Source organism: Toxotes jaculatrix, chromosome 2, assembly GCF_017976425.1.
Source record: "Toxotes jaculatrix isolate fToxJac2 chromosome 2, fToxJac2.pri, whole genome shotgun sequence".
Taxonomy (NCBI): Eukaryota; Metazoa; Chordata; class Actinopteri; family Toxotidae; genus Toxotes; species Toxotes jaculatrix.
In genome coordinates, this window is record NC_054395.1 from 9,154,587 (window position 1) to 9,171,102 (window position 16,516).

Consider the following 16,516-nt stretch of genomic DNA (forward strand, 5'->3'; position numbering starts at 1 on the left):
TGTTTATGATACACTAGAGACAGCTCAGTGGGCAGTATAAACAGGATGCCTTTCAGAGACAGACAAATACACCACATGCAGATTTGGGGATTTCTCCTGCTCAAGGCCATGAAATTATTTTAGCAAATGACTCACGCTGTACTTAGAGCTCCTCTACGGGAAGACCTGCTGGAAGTTTAAAACACCTTTGCACATGTTTCCGGTGCTTACCTTGCTCTGTTGTCACTGCACAGCTTCAGGCTGGAAAACAAAAAGGGGACGAGAGCAGTGCCAAGTATATACAGCAAATGAGAGCTGATGAAGCAGATGGGAAGGGAGTGGGTGAGGAGCAGCCAAACAGTGTGGAAATAAAATGTTGGACTAAAAAAGCGCATGATAAAGTGATAGCCACATACGGCTTGAAGCAGAACGGCTCTCGCTTAAAGGAGTTTTTGACATACACTGAACTGAACGAATGAGTCATATTCTCATTCTGTCAGATATCATCACTAATGGTACATTTATTTCAGTTTTACTATATTTCATTTTACTTTATTATTTTATTATACAGAACTATACTGTACTAGACATATTGTACTGTACTTTGCGATTATACTATAATATACATATTATAGGCGACCATACTGTATTTTACATATTGTGCCATATTTTATTACGCTATAATGTACTATACCATATTACACATAGTGTACTATTCTGTGATAACTGTACTATGCTATATGTACTGTACTGTACTGTACTACACTACACTATGCATACAGTATGTTACTATACATTTACTACACTACATAATACCATATCATACTATATAAACTATATTATAATACATCATACTGCACTATTTCATACTACTACACATACAACGCTAAGTCATCGTGTACTGTGCTACATCTGCTGTACTCTACTCTACCATACTCCACTGTAATAACTCTACTATACTTACTACAAAGTTGGAATTAGTTCTGCATGACACATCGCTCATATCTCTGCACATAAACGAGATCGCGACAGAATCCCACCAATACCAATCATTCCAAATGCACTGAGCTTGTTTATTGTAAGTGTCTTCTTTCTTTCGTGTGACTCTGAAACTATTAAAGTCCATTTATTAACCACACCCCATTGAACACTGGCCTTTCTATGATGCAAAGCCACTGGCAACATTTGATCAAATGATGCCAGTGTGCTTCTTTGTCTGAGTCCTCATGTGAGGCTGTTTCATTGAGTGCTGTCTCCAAGCATCTGAGAGAACAGACAGACAGTCATAGATGGACTATGGAAGAACTTTGAGCGGATGATCTAAATGTGTGAAGAGAAAAAAAAACATTATTTCTTTATTCAGTTTGACAAACTTTGCTACATGTCAGAATAATCTACAAGACATAAACAGGAATCATTCAGCTAAGTGAAGTAAACTGCAATGACGCTTGCTACAGTCAGGTTTGTAGGGGAAGAACTGCATAGTATTTGACGAGAAAATAAATGTAACACTCACACCTGCTGGCCAGTGGTTGTACTAGCTCTGATTTTGGGATCCAGTGTCACCAAAGGGGTTTCACTGTTGTTCTTTTTTCCCTGTATGAAGCAGTGTCAGTACATTCAACTGCTGGAGTTTTTTGTGACGTGTTATTCATCCACCTAACATCTCTAACAAAAAACTTTTCAAAACATTTTCACTTGTGAATAGACCCCTGCCCTGGCCTTAGCGTACGTGGAAGTTACGTCACTCAAAAGTTTATAAGTGATGATGCCTTCCAAGACGGTCGTAAATTTTGAAATTGTAATATGAACGACCACGCAAACCATAGCTAGTACTCTAGCACAGAGTAGCTCTGTGCAGGTTGATATCTAACATTAAAACTTCCGCAAAAAAATGCGTTTGTCAAATCGGTGGTTTCGGGAATATTTGCCATCAGAGGCATTTCAACGTTTTTAAGTTGTCGTTTTTAAGGTGTAACTATCAGATGTCAAAGCTCACGAGGAAGTCTTGAAGGCAACAAAAGTTCAGTCTACAGAGTTGTGACATCTATGGCCATGGAGGAAAAACAGTGCAATCCGGACAACGATTTTGCCCCAGGTACCACACAGACTTTGTTTAATATCCCTTTCAGTATAATAGAAGAGGTAATAGTGAAATTGACGACGCTGTGAAAAGTTACCAATGAACCGTTAGCTCGTTAACAGCACGGCCACTAACAGCCAGCTGTTTTTAGCTGCTAACGTTAACATGCAGTGTTGTATGTTGTTGAGTTTCACTGGTTTAGGGTACTCTGAATTTATTTGAAGTTAAAAAATGATAGGAATATTTAAAAAAAAATCATGTGGGTCATATTTTATGAGAGTCTGTACGCTGAATTCAGGTCAGTTCGTCAGAGACATGATGAGAGGCACAAAGTTAGACTCCATGTAACCTAGTTCCGTGCTGCTATTCTTCTTGCGAGGCTACAACGAAACCTCAAACAAGACTGCTCCAAAAAAATCAGACAGTTTAATGCTGCATTTCTCGTAAGTCACATTAACAGAGCTCGAGGGCCGTGACATAAGAGTTCATATCAGTCATTAGGATCTTCTGGTGAATTCGGCATGTGTGTGTGTGTGACTCCACCAAACTTAATGTGTCTTTATAATGTGCTAATGTGTCATGTGTGCTTGGTTTCTTCTATGATGCGTCTGAATCAAGCTGCTACCTCAAAGTTAATCATTCATCTTTGTACATTTATCACCAAAGACCCAGGGGGGGCAGGAACAACACAAGTTACCCCATGTGACCAAAGCCCAAAGAAAATTATCAGCAGGCAGCTGACTGAACAAGGCCGGTTTGCTTGTGCGGCACTGTGTGGCGTCTCTCTGGGCCAGTTGTTTAGTGGACCTGAAAACAGGTAACAGAGCTACAGAGCACAATGTTATCTCGACATTCTGAGTGTGTCCTTCCTGATGTAATCATGGTGTTGAAGAGAAGTTCTGTTAAGCCAAAAACCTGCCGTCCATCTTCCTTAAATTACACTTAACATAGTATACGGGATAAGGGATACCTGACCAGTGGCTGACATTAATATAATAGTTTTATTTTGAATTTTGAAAACAGCAGTGGCCAGTTAGAAACTCTAAGAAACCATGTATACTGGCTTTTTATTTATTTTCGAGCTTGTTAAAAAAACATTTGGATTAATACATTTTTAAATAAACTGTGAAAATAATATATTTAATAACTGTTACATGGCTTGAGGAGCTGAGGAGTTGCGTGTTTCTCAGTGTGTTCAGGGAACAGTACCTGCAGGGCTTAGTTCGCTGGCTGGACCTGGATGAGTCGGTGATGCCGGTTATGGGGGCTTTCCTGTCAGGCCTGGGCTGCGAGGGCTCAGACACCTTCCTCTCCATCTTACAGGCTGAACATCTGCTGGCTGCAGGTGCCACTCCCATCATACAGGTGTCTGTTACTCTGACAGTCTTAATGTGATGACATTAAACTGTAGTGCTTCCTGTGGAAAAATGGGTTGTTGCAAGAGCAAATACAAATATACCAAAGAAAATGATCATGTCATGATCATGCTAACAGATCAATTAAGCATTTTGCTTTAGCTTGATTAAACTGTATTGTCCTTTTTTTTTGTCTCTGGATTTCGACAAACACGCTTGATGTAACCAGCTCTTGTTTTTTATCACAGGACCTGGTGTCTTTTTCTGTCAAAGACGGTAAGTATCTTATGATGCGTTAATGACACTGAAATTTAATGAAAATTCATATAAGCCTGTTATAACTCTCATGATCTGTCATAACCTCAGGTCAGTATGATGCCAGATCGAGGGTGCTCATCCGTCATGTCAGCTGTTTGCTACGAGTCACTCCACAGCAGCTGGAAGAGTTTGAGGAAACACTGGGAGAGAAACTGAGGGAAGCAGGAGAGGAGAGCGAGTAAGTTGTGGTTGGTTGATAAAAGATGACTCCATGTTTACATGGAGCATTTTGAGGTAAATGATTCTAAAGTATGTTTTGTCCACAATTTTCTATTTTGCTGAATCTGGTGTGTGTCAGACTGTTTCAACAACACAAACACTGTGCCTGACACGGCATAAACAAGCAGCTCTTTGTTCAAGATTACACCCTGAATGCACTAGAACCAATGAATATTTCAGCTAATGCCGGCGATCGGCCTGACTCTGCTTCCATTAGAGAGGAGTCCTCTCGGCGGCTGAAGAGAGAAAGAGGGCGAAAGCTACGCCGTTACCTCCTCATTGGACTAGCAACTGTGGGCGGGGGAACTGTGATTGGTGATTATTGCTGCTTCACCTTAAAACTGACATTTAAAGCATCTAGTATCTTGAATGTAAGCATGGTCTTCAGTTGATGAGATTATCAACTGATAATTAAATGAAATGAAGATAGCATGTTGCAGCGCTTCACAATGCACTTTCAAGAGCTGCATTTTTCCTTCTGTAGACTTTACTTTAATATACTTTACTCATTGGCCCTGACTTGCTTTTTTTCTGTACTGACTGTCACCTTTGCGCCTTCGCCAGGTGTGACAGGTGGGCTGGCAGCCCCTTTGGTGGCAGCAGGGGCCGGTGCTGTGCTGGGGGCTGGTGGGGCTGCAGCTTTGGGCTCAGCCACTGGCATTGCAATCATGGCCTCCCTGTTTGGAGCCGCAGGAGCTGGATTGACCGGTAAGAGCACTGGAAGACACGTGATTGTTTGCAGAAAGAAGTCATCGTCTTTAGAATTTTGATTGAGCTTGTTTTTGCTTTCTTATTTCCAACTGTGCAGCTTTTCTCACCACCCCCTTGATTTTTGCTTTTTTTCACCTTTTTTAAATGTTCATACATCGTCACTCCAGGCTATAAGATGAATAAGTGTGTCGGGGCGATAGAGGAATTTGAATTCCTGCCACTAAGCTCTGGGAAGCATCTTCATCTGACCATTGCTGTGACTGGTTGGCTCTGCAGTGGTAAATATAGTAAGTATGGCCTATGCTAACTACAACCATGTACAATTCAGACAAAATCCTCTATCACAACTTACAGTATGTAATTCCAGATTGCAGTAAGGCATGGTACAATTTCTAGAAAAATTTCATGGATAAAGTCACATAGTACATTAAAGAAAGATTTAAGAAAACGTTTGATAACACAAAAATGGATGTGGTGACGCTGCTGCAGTTCTGCACATAATTTTCTAAACCAGTAGATTATGCAAACAAACCACTTAAATTTTGCTCTTACATAAAACAATGCAGCTCTCTTCCTCCGCTAATACATACACTCCATTATACGCTTGGTACCCCCTTCACATACAAGTACTGCTTCTTTGTTTAGGATACATAAAAACACAACTGCTTGCCTTCCAGGTTCGTTCCAGGCCCCGTGGTGCAGCCTGGGTGAATGCGGGGAACAGTATTGCCTGGTGTGGGAGTCACGTTTCCTCAGGGACCTGGGCTCGGCCATGACCTCTCTGTTGGATGGGCTGGTCAGCATTGTGGCCCAGGAAGCCCTGAAGTACACAGTGCTCTCAGGTAGGAGCATGGTCACGCAGGAAGCTCTTAGTACATCCAGTGGATCTGTGTTTGGATACACAAGTGTTTGTAGTGGTGCTAAAATATTTTTGGTTATTAAGCAAAACCTTTGGAACCAAAACTCATCCTTGTGATTGCCTGTAAAGAATTTTTAAAAAAAATCAATTTCAACTTACCATACCATTGTCTTCTTCTTGTTGTATTGATTTTCTGGGACTACATTCATGAATTTTACACCTTCATGCTGGGACAGGCATCGTGACGGCTCTGACGTGGCCTGCATCCTTGCTGGCAGCAGCCAGCGTCATTGACAACCCCTGGTGTGTTTGTCTGAACCGTTCAGCTGAGGTGGGGAAACATCTGGCGCAGGTTTTGAGAAGCAGACAACAGGTATGGTTCGACATCTTACTTCTCTTTATACACACGTTACTGTAGTGTACCACAGCATAGTGTCAGCTGTCACTCAACTATAATATTTCTGTACTTTGTTGCTTTCAGCAGCTACTCCCAGATCATTAGTATGATAAATGCAACATTTATTAACTTGAAATTGATCTTATTCTTCGAGAGGATATTTTGGCAACATTCAGTAAACAGTAGAAGGATGAAAGCTACCTCAGAGTTGTTCACCTCTCCCCTTTCTTTCCCTCTGTATCTGAAGGGAAAGCGTCCTGTCAGTCTCATAGGTTTCAGTCTTGGGGCGAGAGTTATCTACTACTGTCTGCAGGAGCTTGCCAATGACCAAGGTAAGAACACTCCTGACTTATGCACTGGAATTGGATTCAGCTTCCTTGTGCTAGCAAAATGTTCAAATCATTTTAATCTTTGAAATGTGCTATACTGTGTGAGATATTCCTGGGCTGAAAGTCATGACTTTGAAAAGCCACATTGTTCAACTACACATCATGTTTTCTACTAAATCCTTGGTGAAGCAGAGTAGAATTAAATTGTTGATGGCCCTAAATAATTTAAATGTGCTTATCCTGTGTGTAATCAGACTGTAAATAACCTAATTCAGTTTTTACATTCTACACTGTTCTGACCAACGAGTGTGATTTCTGTTGTATTGATTTCTCAGGTAGTGAAGGAGTAGTGGAGGATGTGGTCCTCCTGGGGGCCCCAGTGGACGGCTCGGAAAAGGCCTGGGAGAGAATGGCCAGGGTAGTGGCTGGAAAAATAGTAAATGGATATTGCAGGTAAAACAGAGCTTTTTCCTGAAGTGGATGCTCACAGTTGCTTTTATAACTTTGATACTTATTGTTTAGTCATTGTATATAACATTGTATATTTCAATGAGTGGGTACCATTGTTTTGCCTGTATCAGATTTGGAAACTCTGATATTGACATTAAATATATTTTATAAGTACTGTACCAATAAATTACTTTCTAAACTATCCACCTATCAGAGGGGACTGGCTCCTGGGGTTCTTGTACCGGAGTTCAGCAGCACAACTGTCTGTTGCTGGACTACAGCCAATCAACATCCAGGATCAGCGCATAATCAATGTGGATCTTTCCTCCGTGGTGAGTCAGAGCTTTAAGATTTAAGTCAGATTTAAATTAGGACCACAAAAATTTCCTTAATGGACAGTTTTTCATTTACATATAAGCTGAAGGTTGTTTCACATCAAAGGTTTTCACCTTTTAAGAAAAAAAAACACGCAGCAGTCACCTCAAACTGACAGTGTTCAAGTCTCAATTTGTGTTCAGGTGTTCAGTGCCACGTTTGTTGGTTGGTTTACAGTCTTTGAAATAACACAAGAGTTCTTAACTAATTGAAAAGATGGAATAAAACTTACACAAACCTAGACTAAACAACTGATAGGTTGATTTCTTTTTTTTGGCTTTGGAAACAGGCTGTGGTCCACAACAGAAATAAAACAGAAAAACCAAAACAACAAGCTGTAAGAGCTAAAATGAACTGCAGAGTTTGGTGATAATGATTCTTTGTGGGCTCGTCACTATGAGCAACTCTTCACTTTACACAAAATAATTTGACCTATTGTTAACAAACAAACATTGATTAGTGCAGCTTTAAGCAAACACCCACCTTGATGTTTTTTTTTTCTTTTGGAAAGATTTTAATAGCACTCTAAAAGAAACAGTTGTATTTAGGGCTGACTTGAATGCCTACAAGCTTGAAAGCTTCTACCATTTGCCATATTACCGGTAAACGATGTCCAAATCAGTATTCGAATGGTGTATTTTTTTTTATTATCATAAATGCATTACCACAAAGATCCCATGAAATACGAAATAATAATCGAACATTATTCATTATGTATCAACATTAATTATGCGTCACAGCTCTCATCTAATGTTAAAGTTATAACTATATTAGTAAGATGTAGAAAAAGTCAAACATCTGGAATAACTATGAAGCTTCGAAGCCCTAAAAATGGTATTCAGGTCAGCCCTGCGTGTAAGATTACATTATACAAAAAAAATAAAAATAAGGCCCCTGCTGGTCTGTTTCTGTTTACAGCAATGCCTTTCTGCCACCCTTTAAACCAACATGATTCCACATGAAACATAACACTTAGTATTTATCATGGTAGTTGTTGTTGAACCAAGTATCAGCGGTTTAACATTTCACACAACTGAACATAATAAAAAGAACAGTGAAAACATACTTGACATATCTCAAGCACCATACAGTATAAACCTGGAGAATAGTAAAAGTTGCTGTACAAAAAAATAAAAAAATAAAAATCATAATCATATATATAAATCATAATAATAAACATTTTCTTGAAACAAAAAACACTGTACTAAAAATCATACACTGTGATTTACAGAAATATGTACCCATATTTATAGTCGACATGAAAGACATGTTTCTGCTTCCCAGGTGAAAGGTCACTTGGACTACATGCGTCAGATGGACACCATCTTGGTGGCAGTAGGAGTCCCCACCAAAGAAGTCCCAGGGGCCTCCTTTGCTCTTCCTCAGCCTGTAACAGTTACAAAGGGGACAGTGGACATCCCTGACCAAGCCCCTGCTGAGCAGCAAGGGACTGAGACACACCCGTCAGCTGAGAAGGCTGAGACTTGTACAGAAAACAGTGGACACATGAAGGAGGGGGCGGAGAACGAGGAGATGGGTGATGGCTGGGATATCCCTGATATTTCAGACCTGCTGGACTCTTTGAATGAAACAGAATCAGAAAATCAAATCACAGCCGGGAACAATTTACCTCTCAGGTCTGAGGAGAATGACACTAATGACAATGAAAATGCAGCAACTGCTTTTAATGCCCAGTGTGATGGTGAAGAAGAGGCCGACCCAGATAATGAACACATATCATGGAGTTGGGAGGATACACAGTGGACTACAGAGCACACACACAAACAAAGGCGGCCTAACTCGTAAAGGGCATGTTACAGGACCAGCTGCTTCCTTGTAAATTCTCATCTTCTCAAGTTTTTCTCAGCATCAAAGCTTTGTTGGAGAAAATATTCATTCCATTCGCAGCGCACTGACATGCCAGAGACAGCACAAGAGTGCACACATATGGCAGCTTCAAGTGAAAAGCCCCAGAGTTAACCACTGAATGGTGTTTTAGACTTATGTATTAATTCAATAACAATTCAGAGTTTTGTGACTGAATTTTTTTTTACAATCTGTAAATAGTTTCATAATTTATTTTGCAAATGCAACGTGAGATCAAATACCTGTATGTTGCTTGTGTTTTGCAGGTTGTAGTGGATGCCACAAAATAAGTGGTATCTGTTCCTTTCATCCCTCTTATTTTCATCCGTTGGCTTGGTTGCTATGGATATTATCACAGTAATTTGATTACCACAAGGCCAGTTCAGTGAATGTCTTCATCAAGGCCTTTCCTCTCTGTCTGTTCAGCCTGTACTAATGTGAATTGCTGTCTATTATAGAGCTTATGTAGAGTTTACATTGCGTAAATTGTATACTGGCACTGATAACTGGAAATAGCCTTAACCCTGACTTTTTTCTTTTAGTGATGCATCTATAGTGGTTTTCCAATCACATTTAGTAACTGGAAAGGAAAACACAATTCAAGATCAGATGGAACTTATTTAATTTGTGTCCATAGATATTTTTCTGTTATCATAAAAAATGTATTAGAAATTTGAATTGTTTTATTATTTATCTTCGGCCTAAAACTTTTAATTCATAATGACTAAATAATGAGTTGTCATGAACTGGATTGAGTCTCAATACTTGAGTCTTGAATCACGCTTCCACCTTAAATCCTGACACAACACGTTAGCTGACTTTTGTAATTGCTATTCAATCCAGGGTGTCGACCTGATTGGGCAGAAGCAGAGGCAACTCAATCCCAGCATGCTCAGCGTCAAGCAGGTTGACGGCATCAGTGGCAGTGGCAGGGGGATGGGTCGGGTCAGAGGCCAGGGGTGAGGGGGGGCTGCTGGCAAGGTTAGGCTCTCCTGAGTTGCGCAGTGAGAGGGAAAGTGCTGGCGAGGGTCTTCTGGGCGACTGCGAAGAGCAGCAGGGCAAGAGCTTCCCCAAAGCCCGCTTGAAGTCTCTCATGAACAGCGGGTAGATGATTGGGTTCATTGTGCTGTTGCAGTAGCCCAGCCATGTGATGGCATCGAAGAGGGCAAGGGGGACGCACTCACACACTGCCTGAACGAAGATGGAGAAAAGAATTGCAGGCATCAGTATATTTATAGCTGTAGGCACATGGAGAACATGCAAACTCTGCACAGAAGTGCCCAGACCTGGATTCAAACCTGGAACGCTCTTGCTGTGAGGTGACAGTGCTAACCACTGCACCAACATTTATTATTTAGTAATTAGTACATGGCCTGTCTGATTCTTGATCAGAGATACCCACGTCTCCAAGTTAGTGGCAGAAGGTAGAAGGAGATGAGTTGTATAGCTCTCCTAACATGCACTTGCAGTTCAGCTCTTTGAGAGATTATGCAGAAAGCTTGAAGTTAAGTTAATAACTTTTATGGTATTTCTGTTTTGGGTAATTGAAAATTGCAAGTCAGCACTGTCCAACATCAGCCTCTGTGCAGTCATCTGCTACCTCACTCTCAAGAGCTTATCAACCAAAGGGGCCCTTGGGCTGATTTGACCTGCTCTAGCATCCTCAGACTACTACGTCTTCGAGGATGAAGATGGAGCTCAGTGGCCACCATTTTGACAGTGATTATGATGTCATTGCTCATGAAGCCCACTTTCTGGAGGTCCAAGACACTGAAGGAAGCCGTATGCTCCATAACTTCTGGAGTAAGTGTGTAAATGTAGGAGGGGGCTTTGTTGAAAAATAAATGTTCTGAGTTTTCTAAAACTGACTCCTTCTTGTATATTCTTATGTAGGAACAGTGTGCCTGTAATAAGTAGCTCATTCATGTTGCACATTCTGCACGGCCTTCACCCTCCACGTGCCTGTCCTCATTTTCATCTCCTCCTTTAGCATTCCTGCTTCCAGTGACAATCAGCATGTCGTGTGTGTTCCTCTCGTATAGAACTCGTTCTTTACTTTATCATCTGCATCTTCTGTGGGTGAGTGTAGACGTGCACAATCATTAGCTCAGTGTGTGGGAATGGTACTTGGATTGAATAATCCTCTCACTAATTGGAGTCCAATCCATCAGACCCTTGCTGCGCTTTTTGACATCAGTATACCAACCCCTTCTCTCTTCATCTCTTCCAGAGTAAATGATTGTTTCTCCTTCTGCAAGTTACGCTATTTCTTGCCACAGTCCAGTGTGTTTCACTGCTACACACTGATGCCAGGATGCCGATGTCTCTGCTGGACATTTATTTTTTTAATTTTCTTTATTTATTTACTATTCATTTACAGAAGTTAATTCATGGTTAAAAAAAAATAATAATAATAATAATAATAAACAAATAAAAATAATAATAAATAAATAATGAATACACAAATAGATAGGTCTGTCCATTTATTGATGTTCTATTCATCTATTTACACACGGAGCAATAGTTATATTTATTTATTTGATACAGTTACTTCTCGTGTCCCTTTTTGAAATAAAGAAATGTATAAAGAAATGTATATATCTATATATCTATATATATATATATATATATATATATATATATATATATATATATACACACATATTATATATGTATATATATATATATGTATATATATACATATTATATATATATATATACACACACACAAATACATGTGTTCTAATTCTAATATAAACTAATTAGTTTATTACCCATTGATGAATTTATGTGTCATTTTTAGGAACGTTTATTTCTTTTTGCTAAATTTTGAACATTTATTTATGCATGCTCTTTTCTCGTTCCAAATCCCTATAGATTTGATGTAGCTGTGAAATCATCAAAAAAAAAAAAGAGAAGGCAGATTTTCTTTCTCACTAATCACATGGACTGTCCATCACTTCCTTGCTAAGAGAACATATCATTCTCCCTGGATAGAACTTGCAAATGCATTTGCGTCTGACTGTTAAAAACATTGATCTTGAACATAAACACCATGTTTAGAGAGGGACAGTGAAGGAGGAGACAGCTGTTAGAGGAGAGCTTCCAATACTATCAAGATGAGACAGGGAGGCGGTGGGAAGAGGACAGAAAGGAGGGGCGAGTTTCACACACCACATTGAGTGTGAAAAGGAAGGAGAGCGCAGACACAGTCAAGTCTCTGTGCTCTGTGTTATGCAGGGGAGAAGAGAGAGGGCACAGATGGGAAATCAAAATGACTGGATCATTGAAAGCTTGAAAAACAGGGCAAGTGTCATTACCAATTTAGATTAAATTGTTTCCTTGTTTGTTCACTGAGTAATGAGTGTGTGTGCTCAGTCTAATCAAATCAAAATCAACAACTTAAAAAGAATACCAATTATAAATGGTACTTGCTGTGTTGTTTTCTGGGCTTTCGAATGAGTCAGCCACACGAAGCTGAAATGCCAATCTATTTTCTCGTTGGATAGCTTGGCACGGCTGTGACGCCAAGGCTGGCCAATAAAAAACAGATCGGTATCCAAGAGGTTTTTTTTTTTTTTTTTTTTTTTTTTCTTTCTCTTTCTTTTGCATTTATTTCACACTCTTTTGTGCTCAGCAGACATACAAATTTGTGAAGGAAAAAACCTCTGAATCACTGAGATATATAAAAGAGAGCTATTCTAAAAAAGACAGACTTTTTTTAATGGCGAGGGAAATTGTTGCAAATGGTGAAGAAAGAACACTGGCATGAGAATATAGGCAAAGACAAACTGAATAGACTGCCTCTGACATATCAGATGGACACTGATATATCATGTTACTTGTATCTTTAACATAACATTTCTGTGACGTATCTGTGGTCGAGTCAGTATGTGGAGCTTCTACTGACCTGAGCCATGTTGGTGATGAAAAATGGTAGCCAAGCACTGAAGAAGAGTCCCAGGAGAACTCCCAGAGTCAGACTGGCCTTCAGTGCCCTGCGACCCTGCCTGTGAGCCAGACGCCGCTCACTGTTCACGGACGGCTGTGGACAGTAGAGAATAGAAAGAATAGGAATTAATTATATTTATAAGAATTTATATTTACAGATATAATGTAAATGTCACTTGGTTACACTGGAATTATACCTCTTCATGGCCTCTGACAAGCAAATTGCAGTTGCAGAATTTTTTGTTATTTTGGGAAATGTGCATATTCGCTTTGTTGCTGAGAACTAGATTAAAAGATCAATACCAATCTTATGTACGTGTACTAAATATGAAGCTCCAGTCGGCAGATAGGTAGTTTAGCACAAAAACTGGAGGCACAGAGATACAGCTAACCTGGCTATGTTCAATAGTAACAAAAAAATGTGGCTTGTATATCCAAATATATGTGTTTGAAATTTTACTGCAGAAAAACAGACATAGTCTGTGTTCCTTGCAGATAGGGGCAGCAGATCTGACAGTTTGTATTTTGCTCACCATGATTTCTGAGCAGGTTTTACACCTCTTCCCTTTTACTGGGTCTCTGCTTTTCTTTTATACATTCTTGGATTACCACGACTGAGGAGCAAACCATTTTTCAGACTCCATTTCTTTTGACTAATTCTGATTTAAGAGTCCAAAAATGATGAATGATGTTTTAAGAATCTCCCTGTCCTTGTAGATAGCCAGTAAACCATACACACACATTCCCTCTACTGGTTTACATCCCTCCTCCGTTTAGGTTCATGTTCAATAACATCTACACCTGAGCATCAGCCTTTTACATCACCACAAACTCTTCATTATGTTAGAAGATTACCTTATTACTAAATAGCCTCATGGGAAAGTCTATAAACCTCGCAACTGGTCCTTTTCACTGGAAGAGGCACAATATTCCTCTTGGGTTATCAGTGGACAAAAATGTCTCTGTGATTCTCACCCACCTGAACACAGTGTAGTTTCCATAAAACCCCAGATATGTTCGAGCCAAGTCAGCCATAATTCCACAGATATGCATCCAAATTCAAAAGCACTTTTATAACTAAGCATCAAAACGATCATGCAAAAAGTGGGTGTTGACTCAGAACACAGGTCCCGAAAAGGTTTAAAAATAATTAATAATTTGGCTGTGAAAAAACAAACTTTCAAAGTGCATTTTTGAAGTTTATTTTTTTTAAAGTTTGAATCATACAATGGTCTATAATGACAGTGTATATATGACAGTATAATTATCATTTTATGGGAATGACATGAGAATAAACAGTATGAGGAAGCGACAAGCTTGAGAACTCTTAAAATAAGAGACAAATTTAATTTGGTTCTTATTTCGGTGCTATATTTTTCCACTTACAGAATCAACCTTTTTAGTCTCACTCTCTTTTAAGATCTGCTTCACTTGAAGGCTGGTTTGTTTTAATGTCTCTCCTTCTTACCGGTACATTTTGTGACACAGGAGGCTCCTGGTATCCGCAGTCATCTCTGCCTTGCTGAGCTTGCACTGCTGCAATCCCAGGTGATGGAGGCCGAGAAGGTTCTCCAAGAGAGGGATGCGGATGTGGTGGGTGGCTCAGTGCTGCAACCCTCTTCGCCTGCCTCCGTGCTGCTAGAAGGATTCGGCAGTAGGTGAAGCAAATGGCGCTTGAGGGCAAAAAGAAGGTGAGCACAGATGCCACGAGAGCAAAGGGCAAGGTGACCCTCAGGCGGCACTGGAAGGAAAGGCCTCCTGATGGTGACAGCTGAAAGTAAGATGCTGGGTACAGTGTGTCGGAGTAGGAGCTGATGTTGCTACTGCTGACCCCAGGAGGGGATGGTTGTCCACTCCCGAGGCCTAAGCTGTGCCATTTCATCTCAATGGGCAGGAAAGAGGCCAGTGCAGCCAACCCCCAAGCAGCTCCCACAAGGAGTAACGCCCGAGGTGGGGTCATCCTTTGCTTGTAGCGCAAGGGTGAGATGATGAAGAGGTAACGGTCCAGGCTGATCACACACAGGTTGAGGATAGACGCACTGCAGCACATGACATCAAAGCAAAGCCAAATTGGGCAAAAGGCAGGCCACAACACCCACGCCCCACATAGCACATTGAGCATGGCTGGAGGCATGACCACCAGTGCCACCATTAGGTCAGACAGGAACAAAGACACTAAGAAGCAGTTTGAGGTGCAACGCAAAGAGCGATGGGCAAACACCAATGCGATAAGCAACATATTGCCACAGACTGTCATGAGGATGATGACAGTCAGCATGAAGGCCAACAACCACGGGCCGCTGCCGGTGATGTTCCAAGCACTGGTGGTGGGAAAGCTGCCGTTGTAGCTTCCTATGGAGCCAGACAAATGAGAGTCAGCCATGGTGGTGGTTCTCAGAGATCAATAAACTAGCTCCTGAGGTTTCTCTTTAGGCACCATTAAATGTTACCAATTTTAACAAGTCCTCCTTCCCAGCCAAAGCTCTCCTTGCAGGAACATTGTTGAAAAGAAAAGAAGCCAAAGTCTGGTGTTGAGAAGTCCTCTCCCTGTCAAGGTCAGTCGGACTGGTCTCCATGAATAGAGATCTCCATCTCCCTTTGGGCGGAATACATCCAGGTACCCTGGGCTTACTTTCACTGCCACCAGTGTAGTGATCAAAATCACCAACAGAGTTTCACTCATCTCTCCGTCCCCATCAGCATGTCCCTGCCTCATCCACAGCTAAGAGCCAGAATGAGCCATTCGATGGTTAACGGAGGGTTTTGAAGCAGCATGTCACAATGATGATAGTCATTGGAGGAGGGCACACACATAGATGAGCCTCAACTAGACATATGAGAGCAGTGCCAGTGAGAGGAGCTACTGAAGATGAAGAAGACAAGGACCAATTCTCAGAAATATTCCTCACCTCTCAGAAGTGGCATTGCACAGCCTCTGCAAGTCCTTTGTTGAGCTGGAGCTGCGCTTCTTTTCACAAGTCCTTTCATTCTGGGAAGCAGCGTGGGGGCGCAGAAACCAACACAAAACTGTGCAGCAGTCATTTGTAAGCGAGGCTCCGTTCATAAGTGCTCTACAGGTATCATGGTCCTTGTAATGCTTCCTTTATATCTCTCGCTCCTGTTAATCCCTGTGTCGGCCACTCCAGCGTACCTCCCAGCCTGAGCGCTCCCGAGAAGGAGCGTGTCAAAGCATTGAGCTGTTAATGCATAACCATGCACAATCACAGCCAAGAGATGCTAATTCTGCATCATAGGAACTGGTGTGGGTGGTCTTTCTCTCTGCTTGTTTTAATGAACTACAAAACTGATTAACACTGGTTATAGTAATGCTGTTTTACTCCACTCTGAGGGATACTCATGCCTTAGAAATGTTCTTGTGTCTTTGCTCAGTAACTTTAGGTTGGATTTGATTTTTGACTTTGACTTGATGTTGTTATTGACAGCTGCTGTTCCCTCGCCATACGGGTGCATTTCACCTCAAATCACCTGTCACATCTTGACATATGTGATTTATACACAGCTTGTGAGATCTGTGACCCAATTGGCTATAACAATTGTGATGATTTAGGTGCCAGAGTAAAAGGTGTGAATACAAAGACAGAGATTTGCTTTCATTTTTACATA

At 40.8% G+C, this 16,516-nt stretch overlaps 2 protein-coding genes across 2 annotated transcripts; one reads left to right on the forward strand and one right to left on the reverse strand.

The window, feature by feature from the left end:
• Positions 1–1,870: 1,870 nt before the first annotated feature.
• tmco4 (transmembrane and coiled-coil domains 4) lies at positions 1,871–9,843 on the forward strand. Its single transcript, XM_041065250.1, has 14 exons — positions 1,871–2,077; positions 2,729–2,879; positions 3,253–3,427; positions 3,666–3,693; positions 3,784–3,913; positions 4,172–4,269; positions 4,519–4,662; positions 4,833–4,952; positions 5,343–5,507; positions 5,761–5,897; positions 6,169–6,253; positions 6,586–6,703; positions 6,915–7,032; positions 8,360–9,843. Exons 1-14 carry the CDS (start codon positions 2,029–2,031, stop codon positions 8,879–8,881), a joined length of 2,040 nt encoding a protein of 679 aa, XP_040921184.1. The 5' UTR covers positions 1,871–2,028; the 3' UTR covers positions 8,882–9,843.
• Positions 9,776–15,275, reverse strand: htr6 (5-hydroxytryptamine (serotonin) receptor 6). Its single transcript, XM_041065263.1, has 3 exons — positions 14,361–15,275; positions 12,852–12,986; positions 9,776–10,132 (listed from the first exon to the last, which is right to left on the reverse strand). Exons 1-3 carry the CDS (start codon positions 15,273–15,275, stop codon positions 9,776–9,778), a joined length of 1,407 nt encoding a protein of 468 aa, XP_040921197.1.
• Between the last annotated feature and the right edge of the window lie 1,241 nt (positions 15,276–16,516).

Coding starts and splice junctions, on each gene's coding strand:
- tmco4 (XM_041065250.1), top strand. CDS start 2,029: ATGGCCATGGAGGAAAAACAGTGCAATCCGGACAACGATTTTGCCCCA. Junction 4,270..4,518: donor GGGCGGGGGAACTGTGATTG/GTGATTATTGCT, acceptor CGCCTTCGCCAG/GTGTGACAGGTGGGCTGGCA. Junction 6,704..6,914: donor ATAGTAAATGGATATTGCAG/GTAAAACAGAGC, acceptor TCCACCTATCAG/AGGGGACTGGCTCCTGGGGT.
- htr6 (XM_041065263.1), bottom strand. CDS start 15,275: ATGGCTGACTCTCATTTGTCTGGCTCCATAGGAAGCTACAACGGCAGC. Junction 12,987..14,360: donor CTGTGTCACAAAATGTACCG/GTAAGAAGGAGA, acceptor TACTGTCCACAG/CCGTCCGTGAACAGTGAGCG. Junction 10,133..12,851: donor TCATCACCAACATGGCTCAG/GTCAGTAGAAGC, acceptor ATCTTCGTTCAG/GCAGTGTGTGAGTGCGTCCC.